The sequence below is a fragment of the Mustelus asterias genome, chromosome 1 (genome assembly GCF_964213995.1).
Source record: "Mustelus asterias chromosome 1, sMusAst1.hap1.1, whole genome shotgun sequence".
Classification (NCBI taxonomy): Eukaryota; Metazoa; Chordata; class Chondrichthyes; order Carcharhiniformes; family Triakidae; genus Mustelus; species Mustelus asterias.
Window position 1 is genome coordinate 60,672,162 of NC_135801.1, and position 19,510 is coordinate 60,691,671.

The following is a 19,510-nucleotide window of genomic DNA, read 5'->3' on the forward strand; positions in this document are numbered from 1 at the left end:
AGATGGCCTAATTTTTATAAGATTAGTTTTGTCCAGACATTACTTGGTTTATCTTACAATTTTCTCTCAGAAATTAAGTTACAATTCTAATTTTTCTTTACCTTAAAATCTCAAGCAGTTTTTCACAACATTGGTTGATTACTGCAAATGCCAAAACACCTAACACGTCTATCCATGATTTGATTTATTATTGTCACGTATTGGGATATAGTGAAAAGTACTGTTTCTTGCACGCTGTACAAACAAAACATTTCGGTCATAGAGGAGAAGGAAAGGAGATGGTGCAGAATGTGATGTTACAGTCATAGCTAGGGTGTACAGAAAGATCAGCTTAATTTATGGTAGGTCCATTCAAAAGTCTGGTGGCAGCAGGGAAGAAGCTGTTTTTGAGTCGGTTGGTGTGTGACCACAGACTTTTGTATCTTTTTCCTGATGGAAGAAGGTGGAAGAGAGAATGTCCGGGGTGCGTGGGGTCCTTGATTATGCTGGCTGCTTTTCCAAGGCGGCAGGAAATGTAGACAGAGTCAGTTCATGGCCCAATTTATGATCTCATGAGCCACTTAAAAGCCCCAGAGGAGTATTTTTGATCAATTATCTTGTTCAATTTATAATACCAGATGCACAGTACTCTTAATGTCTGAATACAGCATTTTTTGTCTTCTGACTTGCTTCTCAGCAGTATTGGGAAATTATCATAGCAAATTCAACAATGTTCATTCTCCAAGATTGAGTCCAAATTTACTATTCTTTCTACTATGTTTGGAATATAATGAAATCCATTAATATTTTATAATGAACAAAATGAAGGCATTTAACTCTATACCCATATTTTGTCACGTCTCTCCAACGCAAGTTTCACTGCCGTTGAGTCATTGAAGGCATTATCTGAAAATCTGATCTTTTCAGACACAAGACTGCACCTGTTCTATTTAAAATATTTCCTTCATCCATAAGTATATAAATCATTTCCAGTTTTCCCCATAAACAGCAGAGCCCTAATCTATTTTTCTCAAGCAGATATTTTTGTTCTTAAATGGTTTGCTGAATCAGCCAGATCTGGATTGAAGGTTTACCTCAATTTTCATCCACCTTTTAAATCACTATAATTAGCATATTACATGCTAGATTGGAAGTCTCCTAGACTGTAGTTTTGCAGCATACGTGGTCACTTCTCGTTAGATGTATTTACTGCTTGCTATATTAATATGTTCATTGCAATGAGAATGAAGAAACAAGCGTAAGCAGTATGATAGTTGCAACAGAATAAAATCAGCAATCACTTTAAGGACATTTACCAACAACTTATACTTGTCCCTGTTCTGTATTAGTTCATCCAAAGACCTATTAATAATACATTCAGTACTCTAGTGAAATTTCCATTGGTGAAAAGAAAGAGAACCAGGTTGCAACATGATATCCAGGTTAGCTCTTGATCTGATGTACAGGTTAGCTCTAGGTCTATCTTAAATTTGAGCATTTAACATTTTATACTGTAATCTGGTTCTCAAAAACAACAAGAATTCGCATAATTAGGACTATTTGCAGAACCACTGCCTTTAACTCTGCCAATCACTTAGGCTTTCAGTTTAAAAAGGGTGTATTTTTCGACCTAGCTATCATACCATTTATACTCTAGTTCACAAAATTATGGTTTATTTTAGTAGAGCTTATTTCTGAGAAGACCAGGCTAAATGTGTTTAAATTCTGGTTTACTGCAGTGAAAGCTGTTTTTCATTGGACAAGGAGTCCCTGCTATTTATAGTGATTGCTGTAGTAGCTGAAAGTTCACTCTTGGTAATTCAGTCCATTTTTGCTGAAATGAAACCAACAATTATCTAGCAGTTTACATTAAACAATTTAAAACACTGCATGAAATGTTATTCACAATTCCCATTCAAATTAAATTAATTCAAAGTTAGCAACTTCAAATTAAGTGTAGATTGTAAATAATTGTTTGTTGCGCCAGGAAGATGCAATTTTTAGACTATTTTACCCATGGTACTTTATTAATGTTTTCATAGTGTCGCTAAGATGAGATGCAAGTGTAATTTGAATTGTGTGATTAAAGCAGCATAATTGGGCACAAAGTGCAGAAAAATGTCTACAAAATGCCATTTGTTCATTGTAACCTTGCTATTGAAATTTTTATTCATGTTAAAGGAGGTTTATGTTTGATTACCAAGTTGCAGTTTCCCCTTGTTTCATATTCATGTGTTAAACCTTGAATAATCCTGTTGTAGCAGAGGTTGAAATGTAAAAATTCATAATCTGTAGGATAGTGCACAGTGCTGCGAATCAGCCAAAGTCAGTTGGAAGCTGGGGTAGGCCATGTGATTGCGCCTTACGTAATGTCACAAAATAAAACCTTACCTCAACTCAGCTTGCACGGTAGTGCAATCCCGTCTGAATTCAAAGCACATGATTAAATTACGTAAGCCTCTCATCAGTCACTGTCCACCTTGGGAATTACTGCAGGCAAAACAAGGGGTTGCTGTAACCTGAAAGAAATTGGAATCACAAATCGAGCCACTATTTGAAATAACAAACGGGTGGGTGTGTTTCAGAGGGATAATGCATCACTAGGTTTGGATAACACCGAAAAATAGTGTGCCGTCTGAATCCTTGCATTTGTTACTGCGTTGTGATATATAAACATGCGCGCACATTAGATATTTATCTGTAGAAGTTGGTTCGGCCAAATTTTGCTGAGAGTCGTGAATAAACGGCTGACTTGCGCTTGCCATTAGACTTTCAGTGGGATTTTACACGACAAGCAACTGTGTAACTCCTTAGCTAAAGCAAAACATTTTTAAGGAGCTGTGCAGTCTGAAGCAGGAAGTGTAAGAATATTTAACTCCAGGTCAAATCAGAAACAGAAAATAAAATAAAGAGCGGGGAAGAAGGAAGGGATAGAGAGAAGTTGCTGGAAAGCAGTCAAGGAATTACATCTATAATATATCTGTGAGGTGGTTACAATGTCCAAGTGAACTGGTACACAAGTGTTGAAGGTAGGACTGTGACAACCGTGCTGTTTGGGCAGTGTTGGTCTGTTGTAGACCCAAATTTCATTTTGTTTTCCCATCTTTTGGATTAAAAATCTGTTGACTAAAATACAGAAGTGTTTAAAATTAACTAGAATGTCGCATTTTAAATGCATTAAAATGTAACATTTTCTAAGGAGCTTATACCTAAGCCCCACTAAAATTAAATGGGTTGAGGGGAAACATGGAAAATAGAAGCAGGAGTAGGCTATTCAGCCCTTCAAACCTGCTCCGCCATTTATTTTGATCATGACTGATCATCAAATTCAATATCCTGATCCCGCCTTTCCCCCGCGTCCCTTTTAGCCCCGAGAGTTGTAACTAATTTCTAAAAGAAGGGACCACTTGAGAGAATTGGGCACCATTCTAAATTTATTGTACAGCTCTAACTAAAATGATCTCGTGGCCAATAAATTGTGATTCGTATCCTTTATTTACTGTGTGCATTTTTTAAAAAGAAAATGAACTAAAATTGCCACTACAGGCAAAAAAACATTTTAATCGAACCAAATTTTGCTGATAATGCAAAGTGCCAGAACTTGCAAAGATCTGGCACTCTCCGTGCTGTGGGTTTGCTCCATCTGAATCTGCCACCACGTGGGGTGATCTCCAGTGATGTCATCAAACAGGGCATGCAACCAATCAGATTGAAGAATTCTCACCAACAGCAGGAAGGGATTCACTTATTCCATATTTGGTAGTGAATTCAATGTTGGGACCTGGATATTAGAATATCCTAAGTTGTGGGAAAAATGATTAAACAGCTATAGCATTATTGAATGCTATATATTCATACAATTCATTTTCGACATCATGGAAATTAATTTTCAAAATCTAGAGATTGTGCAGAAGTAGATATGAACTATGGTGGAGGGGAGGTGCGTGGTGTGGAGAAACATCCTTAGACAGGCCCCGGAATATAAATTGTGTTGCCTCTTCATTTTGTCACCCCTCCTCCAGTGCTAGATGAGGAGTATTAGATATTCCTAGAGCTTCAAATAACCAGGGTTCTACTGCTTTCAATATATTTCCTGACCAGTGCAAGAGGTTATCAATGGTCTGGCCATGTGGACAGAGAAGGGGCAATGGAATTTAGTCCAGAAAAGTGTGAGGCACAATTTAAAGTTTGTGGATGATACATATCTCGTAAGTTTTGTGAGCTGTGAAGAGGAGGATGGTGCAGAACTTCAAAAGGACATAGATTAATGAAGGAGGGCAGATTAAATTTAATGCAGCAAAGTTTGAAGTGATTCTTGTTGGTAGAAAGACAAAATAAACTAAAGGGTATAATTCTAATGGAGCTGCAGGAGCAAAGGGATCTGGGTGCATATCTGCATAAATCACTGTGGTGGCAGGAAAGATTGAGAGAGTGGTTAATAAAGCAGACATCATCCTAGGTTTTATCAATAGGTGCATGGAGCAGAAAAGCAAGGAAGCTGTGTTAAACTTGTATAAACACTAGTTTGGCCTCAACTGGAGTTCAGTCCTGGACACCACACATTTTAGGAAATATATGAAGACATTGATGAGGATGCAGAAAAGATTCACAAGAATGGTTCCAGGGAGGAGGAACTTCAGTTACGTAGATAGATTGAAGAAGTTAGGGCTGCTTCCTTTTTGAGAAAAGGAAGTTGAGGAGATTTGATTGAGGTATTCAAAATCATGAAGGATCTGGACAGAGTAGATCAGAACAAACTGTTCTGGTTAATGGAAGGATCGGGGTGCAAAGGGTGCAGATTTAATTGACAAAAGAAACAATGGCAACATGAGGAAGAAAGTTTTTCATCTGTGTATGCTGAATAAATAAATATGGAAGAATGTATTTTAACAGTTAATTCAGTAATGAGTTGAGAAATACATGCTGGACTTTACAATTACGTACAAAGTATTAGAGATTAGGATGAAGATACTGCAAAGAATCAGAAAGGAAGTAAGAGTGTTTGCTGAAGATTGCTGCTTCCGCCCCCAGAGTCCAACCATGGACAGCGACAGCAGTTTTGATTAGAACAGTTAAACTGCTTCTAGCTTCAGTGGATAGTTTATGATATGATGAGATGTAAATAGGACTATTGCTCTTTGCAATATGAACTGAAAAGAGCCAAATTTATCAAATGCATATTGTAATCATTGAAATTGAATAATGGTGCATTGTTATTTAAACTCCAGTAAAGGGCTAAACTTTGCAGTCAGCAACAGAACAATAGCGCTCACCATAGACTTTGAAGAAAATTGCCCACAAATATCTAGCCATCTCTTCCCCTTTTCCAATGACCATTTAAGACCGGGGAATATCCTGGAATAAGCAGGGTAAGCAGCCAATCACTTTGAGGCATTCTCACCACCAGTTAACCAGGAAGTTAAAAGGACTGATTATCCTTCACACTTAATTTTGAGTTGAGCAATAAACATAAAATTGGTGCACTTTTTAGGAACCCAGTTACACCTCATTCAACAAGTGGCAACTTTTTCAAGGGTATTTAGCCCATGATTCAGCAGTGTAAAAGTGGAAGTCATAGTCACTGATTACTTGGAGATTGCACTATGGCAATGGATCTGAACAACACAAACCCTGGAAGAGCAGAAATAAACAAATGCAACAATTCATTAGCTTCCACTAATATTCAATTTGGATCAGCAATATCGGCATGACCAATCCACCTAACCTGTACATCTTTGAACTGTGGGGGAAACCAGAGCACCTGGAGGAAACTCATGCCGACATGGGGAGAAAGTGCAAACTCCACACAGTTAGTGATCCAAGGCCAGAATCGAACCCGGTTCCCTGGCACTGTGAGCCAGCAATGCTATCCACTGTGCCACCATTTCGCCCTTAAATGCCTCTATATTATTCACTTCAACTACTCCCTTTAGTATTGACTTCCACATTCTCACCGCTCATTGAGTAGAGGTTTTTGCCGATTTCCCTGTATTTAAAAATTAATTCATGGAATGTGGATGTCACAAGTTAGATCAGTTTATTGCCCATCCCTAATTGCCCTTAAGAAGGTGATGGTGGGCTACCTTTGCAGTCCATGTGGTGCAGGTATATTTCCAAGTCAGGATGGTGTGTGACTTTGAGGGGAACTCCCAGGTGGTGGTGTTCCCACGTATCTATTGTTCTTCTAGATGATAGTGATTGTGGTTTGGAAGGTGTGGTCTAAGGAGCCCTGGTGAGTATCTAACATTGATGGTCTCTAGTTTATTCTCCCTCAAGTGGTAACACACTCTATCTACTCTATCAAAACCTTCTTATAATTTTAAAGAACTGTTAGCTCACTTCTCAGCCTGTTCTTTTCCAGAGAAAAAGATACCTAGCCTGTTCAAACTTTTGTAATGACGATTACCTTGCAAACTGGAGGTACATTACGGCCTTCCGAACTCAACATTGTGTTCAACAACTTTAAACTGTGAACTTTCTCCTTTGGTTTGTTCCATTTCACATGAATGGAACATGTTTGAGATGTGTTTATATTGCAATTCAGTTGAAGTTTGCTGAAAAAAATACATTTTGTCAAAGCTTTAGCAATACTCAAGTTCTGTACTACCAACCAACAATTGGAGATGTAACTAAAAGTGAATATTGTAGTATTTCCTCTTTAATCAGCATCAATATTCTGAACCATTTTATGCATTAATTAAAAAAAGTTACTTTATTCCTAGGTATTATTGTTCAAGACGGCAAACCTGTTGAACAAAATGCAAATGGTAAGTAAATCCATGTTTTCTTCTTTGCAAAAGAAATAACAAATCTGGACTGGAATTACTGGTTCTTATTTATGCTCACTTATATAAAACCATTTTTTAAACAATATCCCTTCCCCTTTTGAAAATAGAACTATAAGGGGCATGAGCTGTTTCTCACCATAAATCCAAAAGGTTTGTTTAATTTGATTATTGATATTCTTTTGAGTCTTGATGCCTCAATTGAAGGAGATTATCCAGGTTTAGATACTCGCCTATACTACGAGGAAGCTGAATCAGTGTCAGCAGACATTGACCTGAAATATTTCTGATTGAATTATTGGGCAGATAGTCGAGTTCTCTTGCACTGTTGAATACATTTATTGCTTCCAGACAGTTCCATACTTCTTCGTGACTGATATTTCTAAGTAACATGCCCTTTTCTGTTGTTTATGATCTGGCAGGTGGTAATTGCTGGGCTAACCAAATCCCAAAGGGAAGCTTGGCAAGCTATCAAAATGATTATCAATTTGTATTTTACTATAAGATATGTTTATGTTGCTGAGGTCAGGAGTCACAAATGGGCGGCACGGTAGCACAGTGGTTAGCACTGCTGCTTCACAGCTCCAGGGACCTGGGTTCGATTCCCGGCTTGGGTCACTGTCTGTGTGGAGTTTGCACAGTCTCCTCGTGGGTTTCCTCCGGGTGCTCCGGTTTCCTCCCACAGTCCAAAGATGTGTGGGTTAGGTTGATTGGCCATGCTAAAATTGCCCCTTAGTGTCCTGAGATGTGTAGGTTAGAGGGATTAGCGGGTAAATATGTAGGGATATGGGGGTAGGGCCGGGGTGGGATTGTGGTCGGTGCAGACTCGATGGGCCGAATGGCCTCATTCTGCACTGTAGGGTTTCTATGATTTCTATGAAATTCCAATAACACTTCTTCTAGAGATTTTAAATAGTAAATGAAGCATTTATTAACAAAAAACTTAGTTCTTATCCTCTATGGCATTTACCTTTCCCAGAATATAAAAACCTTTTATGTTCTCCTTATGGCCACTACTCTCAGGTAAAATAAAATTCAATAAATTTGCCTTATTTATTGTGACCTTTCGTTAAGTTGTAAACTCCTTCTTCCCTCCTTTTAAAATTCAACAGCTAAAAATCAAAATCCTCACTTATCTTTGAATGCAAATTTCTCCACGTGTTGTGTTTATTTGTAGAACATCCAACTTGGCCCTATGAAATGTTTTTCATACCTAGTCTCTTGGATGGCCTCTATTCCATGGACACTCACTCATTAGGTTAAGCAAATTAGTCATACACATTGTTCCACACACAGCATTTCCACAGACCAACACTATCTTAAAGATATTAAAACAATAACATTTTCATCACACTGGGCTCAAGTTGAATCTTAAGGATGAAAATACAAATATCACAATTGCCCTGAGTCAATAACAATAACTTTGCAGGATTTTAAAAGCTTTCATGGCTCAGTAATTGTGAGGTGAAAGTTAAATTACTGCTGTCTGAGTGGGATCGTGCTGGTGCAATAACTCATTGTACCCGTCACTATTGGATTGTCTTTATGTGGTTCCCCTCCTGCTGTCCCAATCAAACAAGCACATTTCCAGCTTTGGTTACTCCCTCATTTTCTGTATGGTCACTCCCACATGCTACTACTCAATGATAATCTCTTGACAAATGATCCAAATTGAATATTAGTGGAAGTTAACGAATTGTTGCATTTGATTATTTTTGCTGAAAGGGGGGGGAGATATGAGCCTGTAATCAAGTTGAACCTGATAACATTTTTTTTTGTATTTTTATTCCAATTCAATCAAATCAAGTCCAATCCAGAGTCTCACCAAGTTGAGACATTTCCGATCCAAGCTGACAAGACAGGGCCTTCACACCTGTCTTGGGCCTGATCTACATGATCCAAGCTGATTGGAGGAGGGGGAGGATTCCTCCTCCAAGGCTTGATCTCATTTGCATCTTGGCCAAAAGGCCGAGGTGCCGCTTTTAAAAATTGCTTCATATGAATATGAAGCTCAAATACAACCCAATGGCCTCAACCAAGTGCAGCATCCTCTTCATTCTACAATTGATCTTAGCCAAAAGGCCGAACCTGATGACATATTGCTACCGTCTACTTGGGTTTTCCAATAGTTAAATAAAGATGGCCGAGGCTTCAGAGGCTGGTGGTTTATTTTCTGTGTCAGCATTCTGGTAGAGGTTAGTTATGTATACACTTGCCTCCTTCTCCATTCGTCTGCTGAGGTCCCAGTTTTGTTTTGCTTGCAGCCTATTCTCTGGTGCTTTAGTTTCTCTTTCTCGGCAGGTTTGCTATGTCTCTTAAATTTGTTTTTAAATTCAAATTAATTGTAGGTATAAATATGTATGACCATTTAAGTAATGTAGATATACTTGATGCATAAGTTGATAAGTTACTGGAGACTTCTTGAAGGCCTGATAGTCTACCAGGTGGCAGGCCATAGGTATTCAACTGGTAAGCCTAAAGAAAAATGCTCAAGGTAGCAAAAGAAGGTATAGTGTTGTAAGTTTAAATTAATGGAAAATTTCTTTTCCTTTTTGTTTTAGTTGCCTGTGAAGTCGATTTTCCAATGATTTTTTCAAGGTATGAAATGCTTTTAAATGTAACTGTTTTATTTTATTTTAAAGTTGTATATCCTGCAATTTTATTTGCATTTGCTTTTATTGGGGTGGCACAGTAGTTAGCACTGCTGCCTCACAGCGGCTGGGACCCAGATTCAATTCCCGGCTTGGGTCACTGTCTGTGTGGAGTTCGCACGTTCTCCCCGTGTCTGTGTGGGTTTCCTCCGGGAGCTCCGGTTTCCTCCCACAGCCAAAGATGTGCAGGTTAGGTAGATTGGCCATGCTAAATTCTCCCTCGGTGTACCTGAACAGGCACTGAAGTGTGGCAACTAGGGGATTTTCATAGTAACTTCATTGCAGTGTTAATGTAAACCTACTTGTGACACTAATAAATAAACTTTAAACTTAAGTCATTTCAGATCAGACTGTTTGGTGGAGGGGAGAGAAATGCACTGCTGGTACCATGTAGGGTTGCCAGCAGTGAGTGTGTTCGTGGTGATTGCATCACATGACCTTGAACTGCAGTCCCACCATTGGGCCAACCTCTAGGGACACATCCTGCCCTCACCAATTGGAAAAGGGTCAGGCTTTTTGTTATCCAATTAGATTAATTTTCACTGTTAGTTAAACAGCCTTACTGCCCACCATCGCCATTCCAATGTCTTATAACTAATGCAAATATTCAAAGGAAAGAGCCACAGTTTTGTTCAATCCCCCTTTAGGCTGCATACACTGATGTTCTGGAAAGTAATCTTCAATTCCTTGGATGTTGAAGACACTTCCGGAGGGTTGGTAACCTGAATAAATGGAGTAATGAGAAGCATTTTACTGGCCTTTAAAGCTATTACTTAATCATTCAAAACCAGGATCACAACCTCCAGTCTAACAATAGATGTTGCTCAATAAGCTGAATGATTTAACTATTGTTAAAGATAAATATGTATAAGGAATTTTATATCATCGCATCCCTCCAGGTCAATGTAGGCTGGTTTTTTTTGTTATTTGTGTGAGGTTTTAATTTTTTTTGGACTGGAATTTTAATCACACGATTTTAATTTTGCTATTTTAATATTCTTCCCATTCTCCTCCAACGGTGTTGATTTGATATCTTAAGTGGCTGAATAGTCAGCAATAAGTTAACAGAGTACTGAAGACTGAGAAACTGCAGGGAATTAAACAAGGGAGTAAACATACAACAGAATTCATCAATATGTCACCTAAAGATTTTGAAAGACTCATTAACCAATCAACGGGAGTTTGAACCAAAATGTTGTTTTGACATCTTTACATGGAGACAAAAGAATAAATTGCAAATCAAATGTTAAAATGATTTTTGTGTACTTATTATTGAAAATGATATTAACTTCTTGGTTTGTTATGATGTTCTTTGTACATTTTAATGGTTTTTATTGAAACAGCATTGACATTTTTTAATCATAGATTCCTTACAGTTCCCTATACTCATAATCCCACACATTTCCCTGTAACCCCCACATTTATTTCTTGATGGTGAAATATACAGCAGTACTTCTTCATTTTTTTTTCGCAGTGTCCTGTGCACTTGTTAAAAGTGGCCATCAGTGGAGTGCTGTGAGATCATTTGGCTGTTGAAATTGCACAGTGTCATGGTAGTTATGCTCCTGGACTGTAATTCTGAAACCTGGGCTAATCCGGAAAAGCGAATTCAATCCAGTCTATGCGTATTTCCAACAATGTGGTTGACTCTTAGCTGCCCTCTGAAATAGCCTAGCAAGCCACTCAGTTGCATAGGATGACTAGTAGATGTTGGAAATGTTCCAATCCCATGAATGGTTTTAGGATCACAAAGGATAGCATGATCTTCAACAAATAACGAATTTATTGTTTAATTTCTCATTCGATAAATGTGAATGTAATTCAACTAATGGGTTTTTTGAGCCAAAATGAGTTTCTTAACCCTAAATGCGAAAGAAAGATGGCATTTAAGTGGGGGGTTATAAAAGTGTTCTCAGTTGTAGCCTCCTAAATTTAAAACTTGGACCTTTGTTGTTAATCTTGTTAAATTTCTCCTTTTTATGTCACGTGTACCCTATAAACATTACATCAGAGAACTGAGGAATTTGTTACAAAACGTGTATTTGCATGTAAAGCTCTTAAATCATTTTTGATTTTCTTCTCTTGAAATTATGGTAATATAATCAAGAAGTCAAACTACATTTGAAGAAGAGGCACCTCTTATCTGTAAAGTACTGATGCAGCACTGGGGGGAAAAAATGAATTGAGATTGGCAGTTGCTAATTTTCCCAAAGACTATTATTGACTGAGACTAATTATTGGCCGAGAATAAATCTTCCCCATTAATCTAGATTGATATCAGTTGTCATGTCTTATTGACTGAGCATGTCATGGAGCAGGAGCAGTTGGTGAACTTGGTGAACCATAATACATCACAAAGGGAAAAGATTGTAAAAAGGATTCCATAAAATGGTAAACAGAACGATTGAGTATATATTGGAATATATACTCACAATATATAAGGTCACAAACTACTTCTCGTGTACTTGAAAATACAGTGGGTAAGCATGTTTTTACATGCATTTTACGAATGCTCCTAAAAGTATGGATGAATGGATAATTTCTGCTGTATAGCATGTCTTTGGCATAAACATCGTCTGTGCTTTGAGTAAATTTGAATTCCTATTACGTCAGTGTGTTTGGTTGACACAAGTTGCTTGTCACCTCGTGTCAAGTGGACAGTATTTTGCTTTGTTGTACTGAATTTGTCCTTTTTTTTGTCATAGTGCTGATGTCATGGACCCATCTATTGAATATAGCATGAAACATAAAAGTCGAGGGGTTGCTTTAATCTTCAACCATGAGCGCTTTTTCTGGTATCTAAACTTGCCCAACAGAGGAGGCACAAATGCTGATAGATACAATCTGGAAAGAAGGTATGTGGGCTTGCTGGAATATATTGCAGTGTGGGTTGAATTAGTGGTTGAGATTTGCGGGGAAAATAGGGTTGAATTAGTGGTTGAGATTTGCAGGGAAAATAAGAGCACAATGTGCATGCTCGTAACTATGTAATTTTACCAGAAATTTGTGGTGAGGAAGAGAAATAGCATGAATTGTAAATAATCACAAGTTGACGGATGATATGTGCCTCTCTACTGTTAATCTTATGAAGCTCACTCTCAACCTCCTTGTAAGTATCAATAAATTGTTACATTTGCAATGTTAAAATCAATTACTGCAGAAAGTTAAGTATGGTACTGAACAAAGTAAGGACATTTTTTTTTACTGATGGGGATTTATATTCCTGAAATGCTGCTCAATTTCTGCGGCCCAGAAGTGAAGCAATTGAAACTCTGGCCTCTCATTTCTGTAGGTTTGCTCTTAGAGGTTTCTAAGATTTAAAATTTTAACTTAAAATATTTTTTCGTTCCCACATTTATTTATCTTTCTGTATCTAATTTAACTCAAACACATTCATTCTTTCTCATTGTGGACTGGGATATAAATGGAACCGAGTTTGTGCAGAAGCAAAGTTCTTACTGAGGTTTACGTGGAAAAGAATTTAACTCATCTATAATTTAGGATGTTGAAAAGTAATCTGCCACCTTGGAAGAGTCGATGGAGAGGGAGAGCTGGGAGACTGTGGAGATTGACTTCTTCTCTCTTTGCCAAGGAACAGCATGTAGATCAGAAAGACAACGTGACAAAGGACAAATCCCTGGAGAAGGGAAAAATGGGCGCTCTCTAGAGCTAATGGGATCATAACGGGAGGGTGCAAATCTGAAGAGACAGAACAATATACAATATGAGCGACCATGGAACTGAGGAAGGGAAATTGGCCGGTCAGTAGTTTTGTGAATGAGGTCAAGAAACAGGAGCTAGGGTTCATGGACAAAATGAGATCGAGAAGAGATTGGAGAGAAACTAGAAGAGATTAGAGTTCAAGGTCAAGGCAGGAGGAGGATTGACTTGTTGAGCAAAGGATAAGTGGGGAGGCAGTTGATCGAAGGATCTCAGTTGATACTGGGCTGCAACACCTTGTCATCAAGGAATTACCAACATAATTTCATTTCTTGTGACCTCTCCGTTAGTCTTGGCTACATCTTGTGTTGGAGCATGGCTACTTAGTATGTTAGGAAAATATTGGACCAATTGACCCCCAGTGGCCTGCAGCTTTGCTTACTTTTCATATAATTTAACATACTTTTATTTGGTTGAGGATAAATAAGATCACAAACAGTTAACACAACCTTTATCCATTTGAATGTCAGCAACGTCCAAACTCATTTAAATATTGTCTACTTGTCATTAAAGCAATTTCTATGACTTGCAAGTTTTCTATGATTAATGTAAGCAGCTTGGATCACATCGAAGTAAATATCAATTCACTTGGGAACTCACTTCTAGCATTTTTGCCTGACTTTCCAAAAACAGTCAGCAAAAGTGCATAAACGATACACCTTGAATGGTTATTAACATATAGGTCCCACTTCTTGTCCTGCCCCTTTGTCCAGACATGTAAGGGATTAATAAATAGTGCTCAGGCGCAGGTACCCTAGCTGACAGCCTACACCCCAACCCCCTCCCATAGCCTCTCATGTAAGGATCAAATTTTGACCTTGTAGGTCCATCTGACTGATGACCCATTAGGGATGTCTGTGACAATTTTCCCCTCCAGCTCTTGCCCCCCTCTCAATTGCTGTGTCACATTGGGATCTGGTTCTTTCATGTTGATTTCAGTGGGGATCACTAGATAGTAATCCACAGTATGCCCTCTTATTCATCTGTCTACTCTAGAAGCCATGAGACAACAAAACCCCACAAAAAACACTATACTTCGACTGGAATTAACGTACTGGGAAAAAGAAGTTTCAATGGGGAATCAGAGGTTCAGCTGTGGGGTAATTTTAACTTAACCTGCTCAGTGGGGAATGTTGTTTTCTATTGAAGGCAGTGGAAAGTAAACTTGAAATTCTACCAGGACTAGACAGAGTAGATGCAGGGAGGATGTTCCCGATGGTGGGGGAATCCAGAACCAGGGCTCACGGTCTGAGGAATCGGGGTAGACCACTGAGGACGGAGATGAGGAGACATTTCTTCAGTCAGAGTGGTGAGGCTGTGGAATTCATTACCACAGAAACTAGTTGATGCCAAAACATTGAATGTATTCAAGAGGCGGCTAGATATAGCACTTGGGGTGAATGGGATCAAATTCTGTATAAGAGTGGTAGAACATTGGTTTCCTCCTGTAGTTCCTGTATAATTATCAATGTATTGTTCAACGCTTCTCCATGGTGAGGGAAAGCACCAGGGGATGTCACCTGGGGCTGGGTTACTCTTGTGCATGTCACAGTTAAGCATCAGTTTGGACATTGGCTTATTTTGCACTTTGTTAATGATTGGGAACTGTAGCTTGTAAAGGAAACGATTAAAGAAAGAGAAACTTGTATATGGGTAAGTCAACATGTTTTTTTTAAAAAATAGGTTACGAGAGCTGGGTTTTGATGTACGTGCTTATGATAACCTCAAATCATCAGAAGTGTTGGAGATAATTCACAAAGGTAACATACAATATACCTTTACAACTATTTGGAAATGGTGAATGCTATGATAGGATATGCATATCGATGGTAGAGTTGTGTGTACTTGAGCAAACAAGCTGCATCACAGCTAAGGAAGGGCAAACTCTTAAGGAGATGGGAGTTTGAAAGTGCAGTTACAAGTGGATTAGGAGAAAGTTTTTTTCCCAGAGCTGGTGGAGAAGGGCGTGTGGTTGAGAGGTTGGACGGATGTGGCTGATTAGGAAGTAGTTGAAGAGGGTCCTGTCTATGATCGAGGTCACTGAAGGAGAACAGCCACCAGAGATGAAAGGGCTGAGCATGAATGCAAATGGGAGATTTGATGTGGGCAAAGAGATTCCGGAATGACTGAGGAATCAGGAATTTAGTGAAGAAGGGAAGAGGAGCTGTGATGGAGCTAGAAATGACTGAGTTTGAGGTTTCACCCTGTGCAGAGGGGATAGATATTCTGGAGAAAAAATTGGGGATTGGGGTTTTTAAGAAGAGATAATGGGTAAAACAATGTGAGGCTTTTGAAGGAGGGGAATGGCAAGTTGATAATGGACACGTCCCACCATGATGGCTTAGGTGGGGCAAGTTCTGGAAAATATGGCCAAGTGGTAAGTGCAAATCTGTTAAGTTGGATCAATTTAACTTTCAAAATTGAAATGAACAGTTATTCAAGAAAAATATTAAAGGACAGGGAATCAAAGTGGGTAAATGGAATTGAGATTACAGATCAGTCTTTTTATTGAATGGCAGACAGGGTTATAGGGTTGAAGAGTGAATTCTTCTTTCTTTTGTCATTTGTAAGAGACAAGGTGTTACTACAATCAAGCCGAAGGTTCAGTCAAAGCCATGGGAAACTATTTTACGACCTTGCTCGGGCGAGGCTTGCAGAATCCCGCCTGAGGCCAACGGAGAATTCCGTTCTGCGAGCCTCACCTGCCCTGATTCCAGGCCGGGCGAGGCAGTAAGATTCCGGCAATTATGTCAGTAGGTGTGGGTGCTTTGTTTGCAAGTGAATGTTAATTCTGGAGGGAAATGCAGAGAGGTAATGATTTGTTGGCAGAATCCAAGGGAACAATGGATAAAGTGAGCAGCTGGAGTTGACAAGATTAGTCTCTAGTGGGACATGCTTTGTAGGAAGATTGGGAGAGAGAAAGCATTTGGAGTTGCGACAAGTGTGTCTCCTGAGCTCTTCAGAAAATGCAAACAGGGATTCGAGGGAATAGGCATGTATTTATTCCAGGCAAATTCCAACCTGGGCTGGCAGAAAGGTGAAGAGCTAGGATGTAAGGATCAGTTACCTGAGCCTGCAAAGTATGATAGGCCAGCATTTATTGCCCATCCCTAATTGCCCTCGAAAGTGGTGCATTCTTGAATTGCTGCAGTCCATGTGGAGTAGGTATGCCCACAGTGTAGGAGGCAGTTCCAGGATTTTGACCCAGTGACAGTGAGTGACTTGGAGAGGAACTTCCAATTGGTGGTGTTCCCATTTGTTTGCTGCCCTTGTCTAGATGGTAGTGGTCATGGGTTTGGAAGGTGCTGTCTGAGGAGGCTTGGTGAGTTCTTGCAGTGCATCTTGTAGATGGTACACACAGCTGCCACTCTTCATTGGTGGTGGAGGGAGTGAATGTCTGTGGAAGGGGTGTCAATCAAACGGGTTGCTTTGTCCTGGATGATGCCAAGCTTATTGTGTTGTTGGAGCTGCACTCATCCAGGCAAACGGAGAGTATTCCATCACACTCCTGACTTTTGCCTTGTAGATGGTGGATAGGCTTTGGGGAGTCGAGAGGCGAGTTACTGGCCACAGGATTCCTAGCCTCTGATCTGCTCTTGTAGCCACATTATTTATATGGTTGATCCAGTTCAGTTTCTGATGATATACCAATAAGTTTACAACACTTAGGATTGTGTTTCAGATGTTAGAAGATGCTGGGGAAAAAAACTGCAGGACTGTGAGCAAGTTGGAGAAGTGATTCCCATTTTGGACATAATGCTTGATCAAAATTGAATACTAAAAAATAAGCAAACATTTTGTAGTTTGTGAGGAAAGTGATTATATTAGTACAATTTATCCAACCTCACTAAACTACTTTATCTCCTAGTTTTCTGATCTTCACAGATCTTCCCCTTTATAGTTGGCAACGTGTATTTCCAGTATCTCTATTGCATTTTTAAGTTCCAACTTGCCAGGTCTGCCCCCAGTTTTATGCCAGGGGCTCCTCTGATCACAGCTGCTTCAGTGACTTCCCCCTTCCACCAGATCCGCAACCCCCACTGCTCCCATATCTTTTTTTTGTGCTTCTGGATGGATTGTTTCCTGGTTGATAGCTTGTGTTGTAGCTGGTCAATATAAGGTCCAGGTCGGACTGGGTCTGTCCTGTTCCCTAGGCCCAGACCCTCTATACCTGGACCTGCTGCTCTGTTCCACCTGCTCCTGCTTCAAGTCAAACTGACTGTTGTACCTTAGAAATCTTAGAAACCCTACAGCACAGAAAGAGGCCATTCGGCCCATCGAGTCTGCACCAACCACACAATCCCACCCAGGCCCTACCCCCATATCCCTACATATTTACCCACTAATCCCTCTAACCTATGCAACCCAGGACACTAAGGGCAATTTTTAGTATGGCCAATCAACTTAACCCGCACATCTTTGGACTGTGGGAGGAAACTGGAGCACCCGGAGGAAACCCAGGCAGACACGAGGAGAATGTGCAAACTCCACACAGACAGTGACCCAAGCCGGGAATCGAACCCAGGTCCCTGGAGCTGTGATACCTGTTAATTCTCAGATACTTTTGACCAGTTTGCTTACTCTAAGGTTTTACCCCGGTGTCCTCATTTGCAAGATGGACAAAGGACAAACACAAGTAAAGGTTCAACAAGTTTATTAATAATAACACCATTAACCCTTAAATTACCCACATAAAACAAGAGGATACCCCAGCAGATTCAATTATACTACCCGTAAAAATGGTTTGGTTGAACTGCAGGCCCGATTCTCTGAGTCCCTCTGGTCCATCGTCACGAAGGTGAGTCTCGATGGCAGCTTCTTCTTTCCTTCCTTCCTCCTTCGGTCAGTCTTCCGAATGGGCAAGGCCGCCTCCTTCGTCGAGTCTTCGCTGCTGGTCTCTCAAAGTATGTCCCTTTATCCCCCAGCCTGCTTGCCTTTCCAGAAACCTCTCTGGCTTCCGGCCAATGAGGTCCCAGGAGGGGGTTCCAATACCCAGTGGGTTTCTTGATGTCTGCCTGACAGGATACTAGGGTCCGCCCCCAGGTGTCCATCTCCATGCTGTTGAACTTGTTTATCAGATAAGGTATCTACAGGAACTCTTGGTGACAGAAAGTCTGGCTCGATCTGGGCTTCTAACAATAGGCCGGTGCATTTCAATGAGGTGCAATGATCTCCTGCTAAGTATCAGTAACGACCTTTGATGGGTGGTTGATGGGTCAGGCGCAGACACATTTATGTATTGTACAATTGGCCTGCCTGAGATTTGATTGTGTTTGATTTTAATATGCCCAATTCTTTAATTTAGGATATCCAATTTTATCAGCCTTAAAACTAGGCCCTGTTTATATCAGCACACTGACCCAGCTGACTAGACACAACTAATCGACCAAGCATTCACATCAATGTCAGCTGCAATCGGTTGGGTATGCTGGTTGAGATTGACGTCTGTCTGGGCCAAAGAGAGATCTGGAACGACTGATGGTCGTCCTCCTCCTCCTACGCGTAAGCTGAGGCTCACTGTTTTTTCTTTAATGTTTAAAGTGTGATAGCTTTCAAATACATCACTGAAAAAACAAGGGTGGAATACCAGAATTTAGCCAAGTGGCTGAAATTTCTAATCCTGGGAGAGTACTAAACCAAACTCCAGGTTAAGAGTTGGGAATAGAGAAGTGGATTGAGGAGGTATTTGAGGGAGAGCCTCAGCAGAAGCACTGGGCCCAATGAGGGTGTGAAAGTGAGAATACACCCTGCCATTTATGGGAGAATCTGAGGCCTGGAAAGGCATGAGAAAAACGGAGACGTTTTTTGGAATCCTCCTCATGGAACAAACAGACTAGTTTAGTTTAATTTATATATTTGATTTGAGTGTATTGCCAAGTTCTATGCCATGTATGATTTATTCATTGATTTTGTTTAATACTTCAGATCTAACTTCAAATATTATTCTTTTCTTCACAGTGGCTAGTTCAGATCATTCCGACGCGGACTGCTTTTTGTGTGTCTTTCTTAGCCATGGGGAGAACAATCACATTTTTGCTTTTGATGCAAAAATAAACCTACAAGATGTAACTGAACGTTTTAGAGGAGATAAATGTCGTTCCCTGGTTGGAAAACCTAAAATATTTGTAATTCAGGTAAAGTGAATCCATGTACCTATTTGGCTTTCTAAGTAGTAAAATATGAGCATTTTGAATTTGTTTTTTTACTTTAAGTTATTATTGAAAGTTAAGTGACAATACTGCAATTATGAAGTTAATCTAAATTGCTGCGCATAGATTTAGTTGTAATACTTGGGTTTTCAGTGCAGAATATCCATACATTTTCTCTCCAAGTAAATGACTAATACTTTTTATAACTTAAAATACTGCGTGTGTT

At 39.7% G+C, this 19,510-nt stretch overlaps 1 protein-coding gene across 1 annotated transcript in view; it reads left to right on the plus strand.

The window, feature by feature from the left end:
* LOC144493681 (caspase-6-like) overlaps positions 1-19,510 on the plus strand; it is a 30,846-nt gene that overhangs the window by 5,903 nt on the left and 5,433 nt on the right. The window contains exons 2-6 of the mRNA XM_078212996.1: positions 6,702-6,746; positions 9,326-9,362; positions 12,121-12,270; positions 14,819-14,895; positions 19,094-19,269. Coding sequence (XP_078069122.1) covers positions 6,702-6,746; positions 9,326-9,362; positions 12,121-12,270; positions 14,819-14,895; positions 19,094-19,269 — 485 coding nt within the window. The remainder of the gene's footprint in view (positions 1-6,701; positions 6,747-9,325; positions 9,363-12,120; positions 12,271-14,818; positions 14,896-19,093; positions 19,270-19,510) is intronic.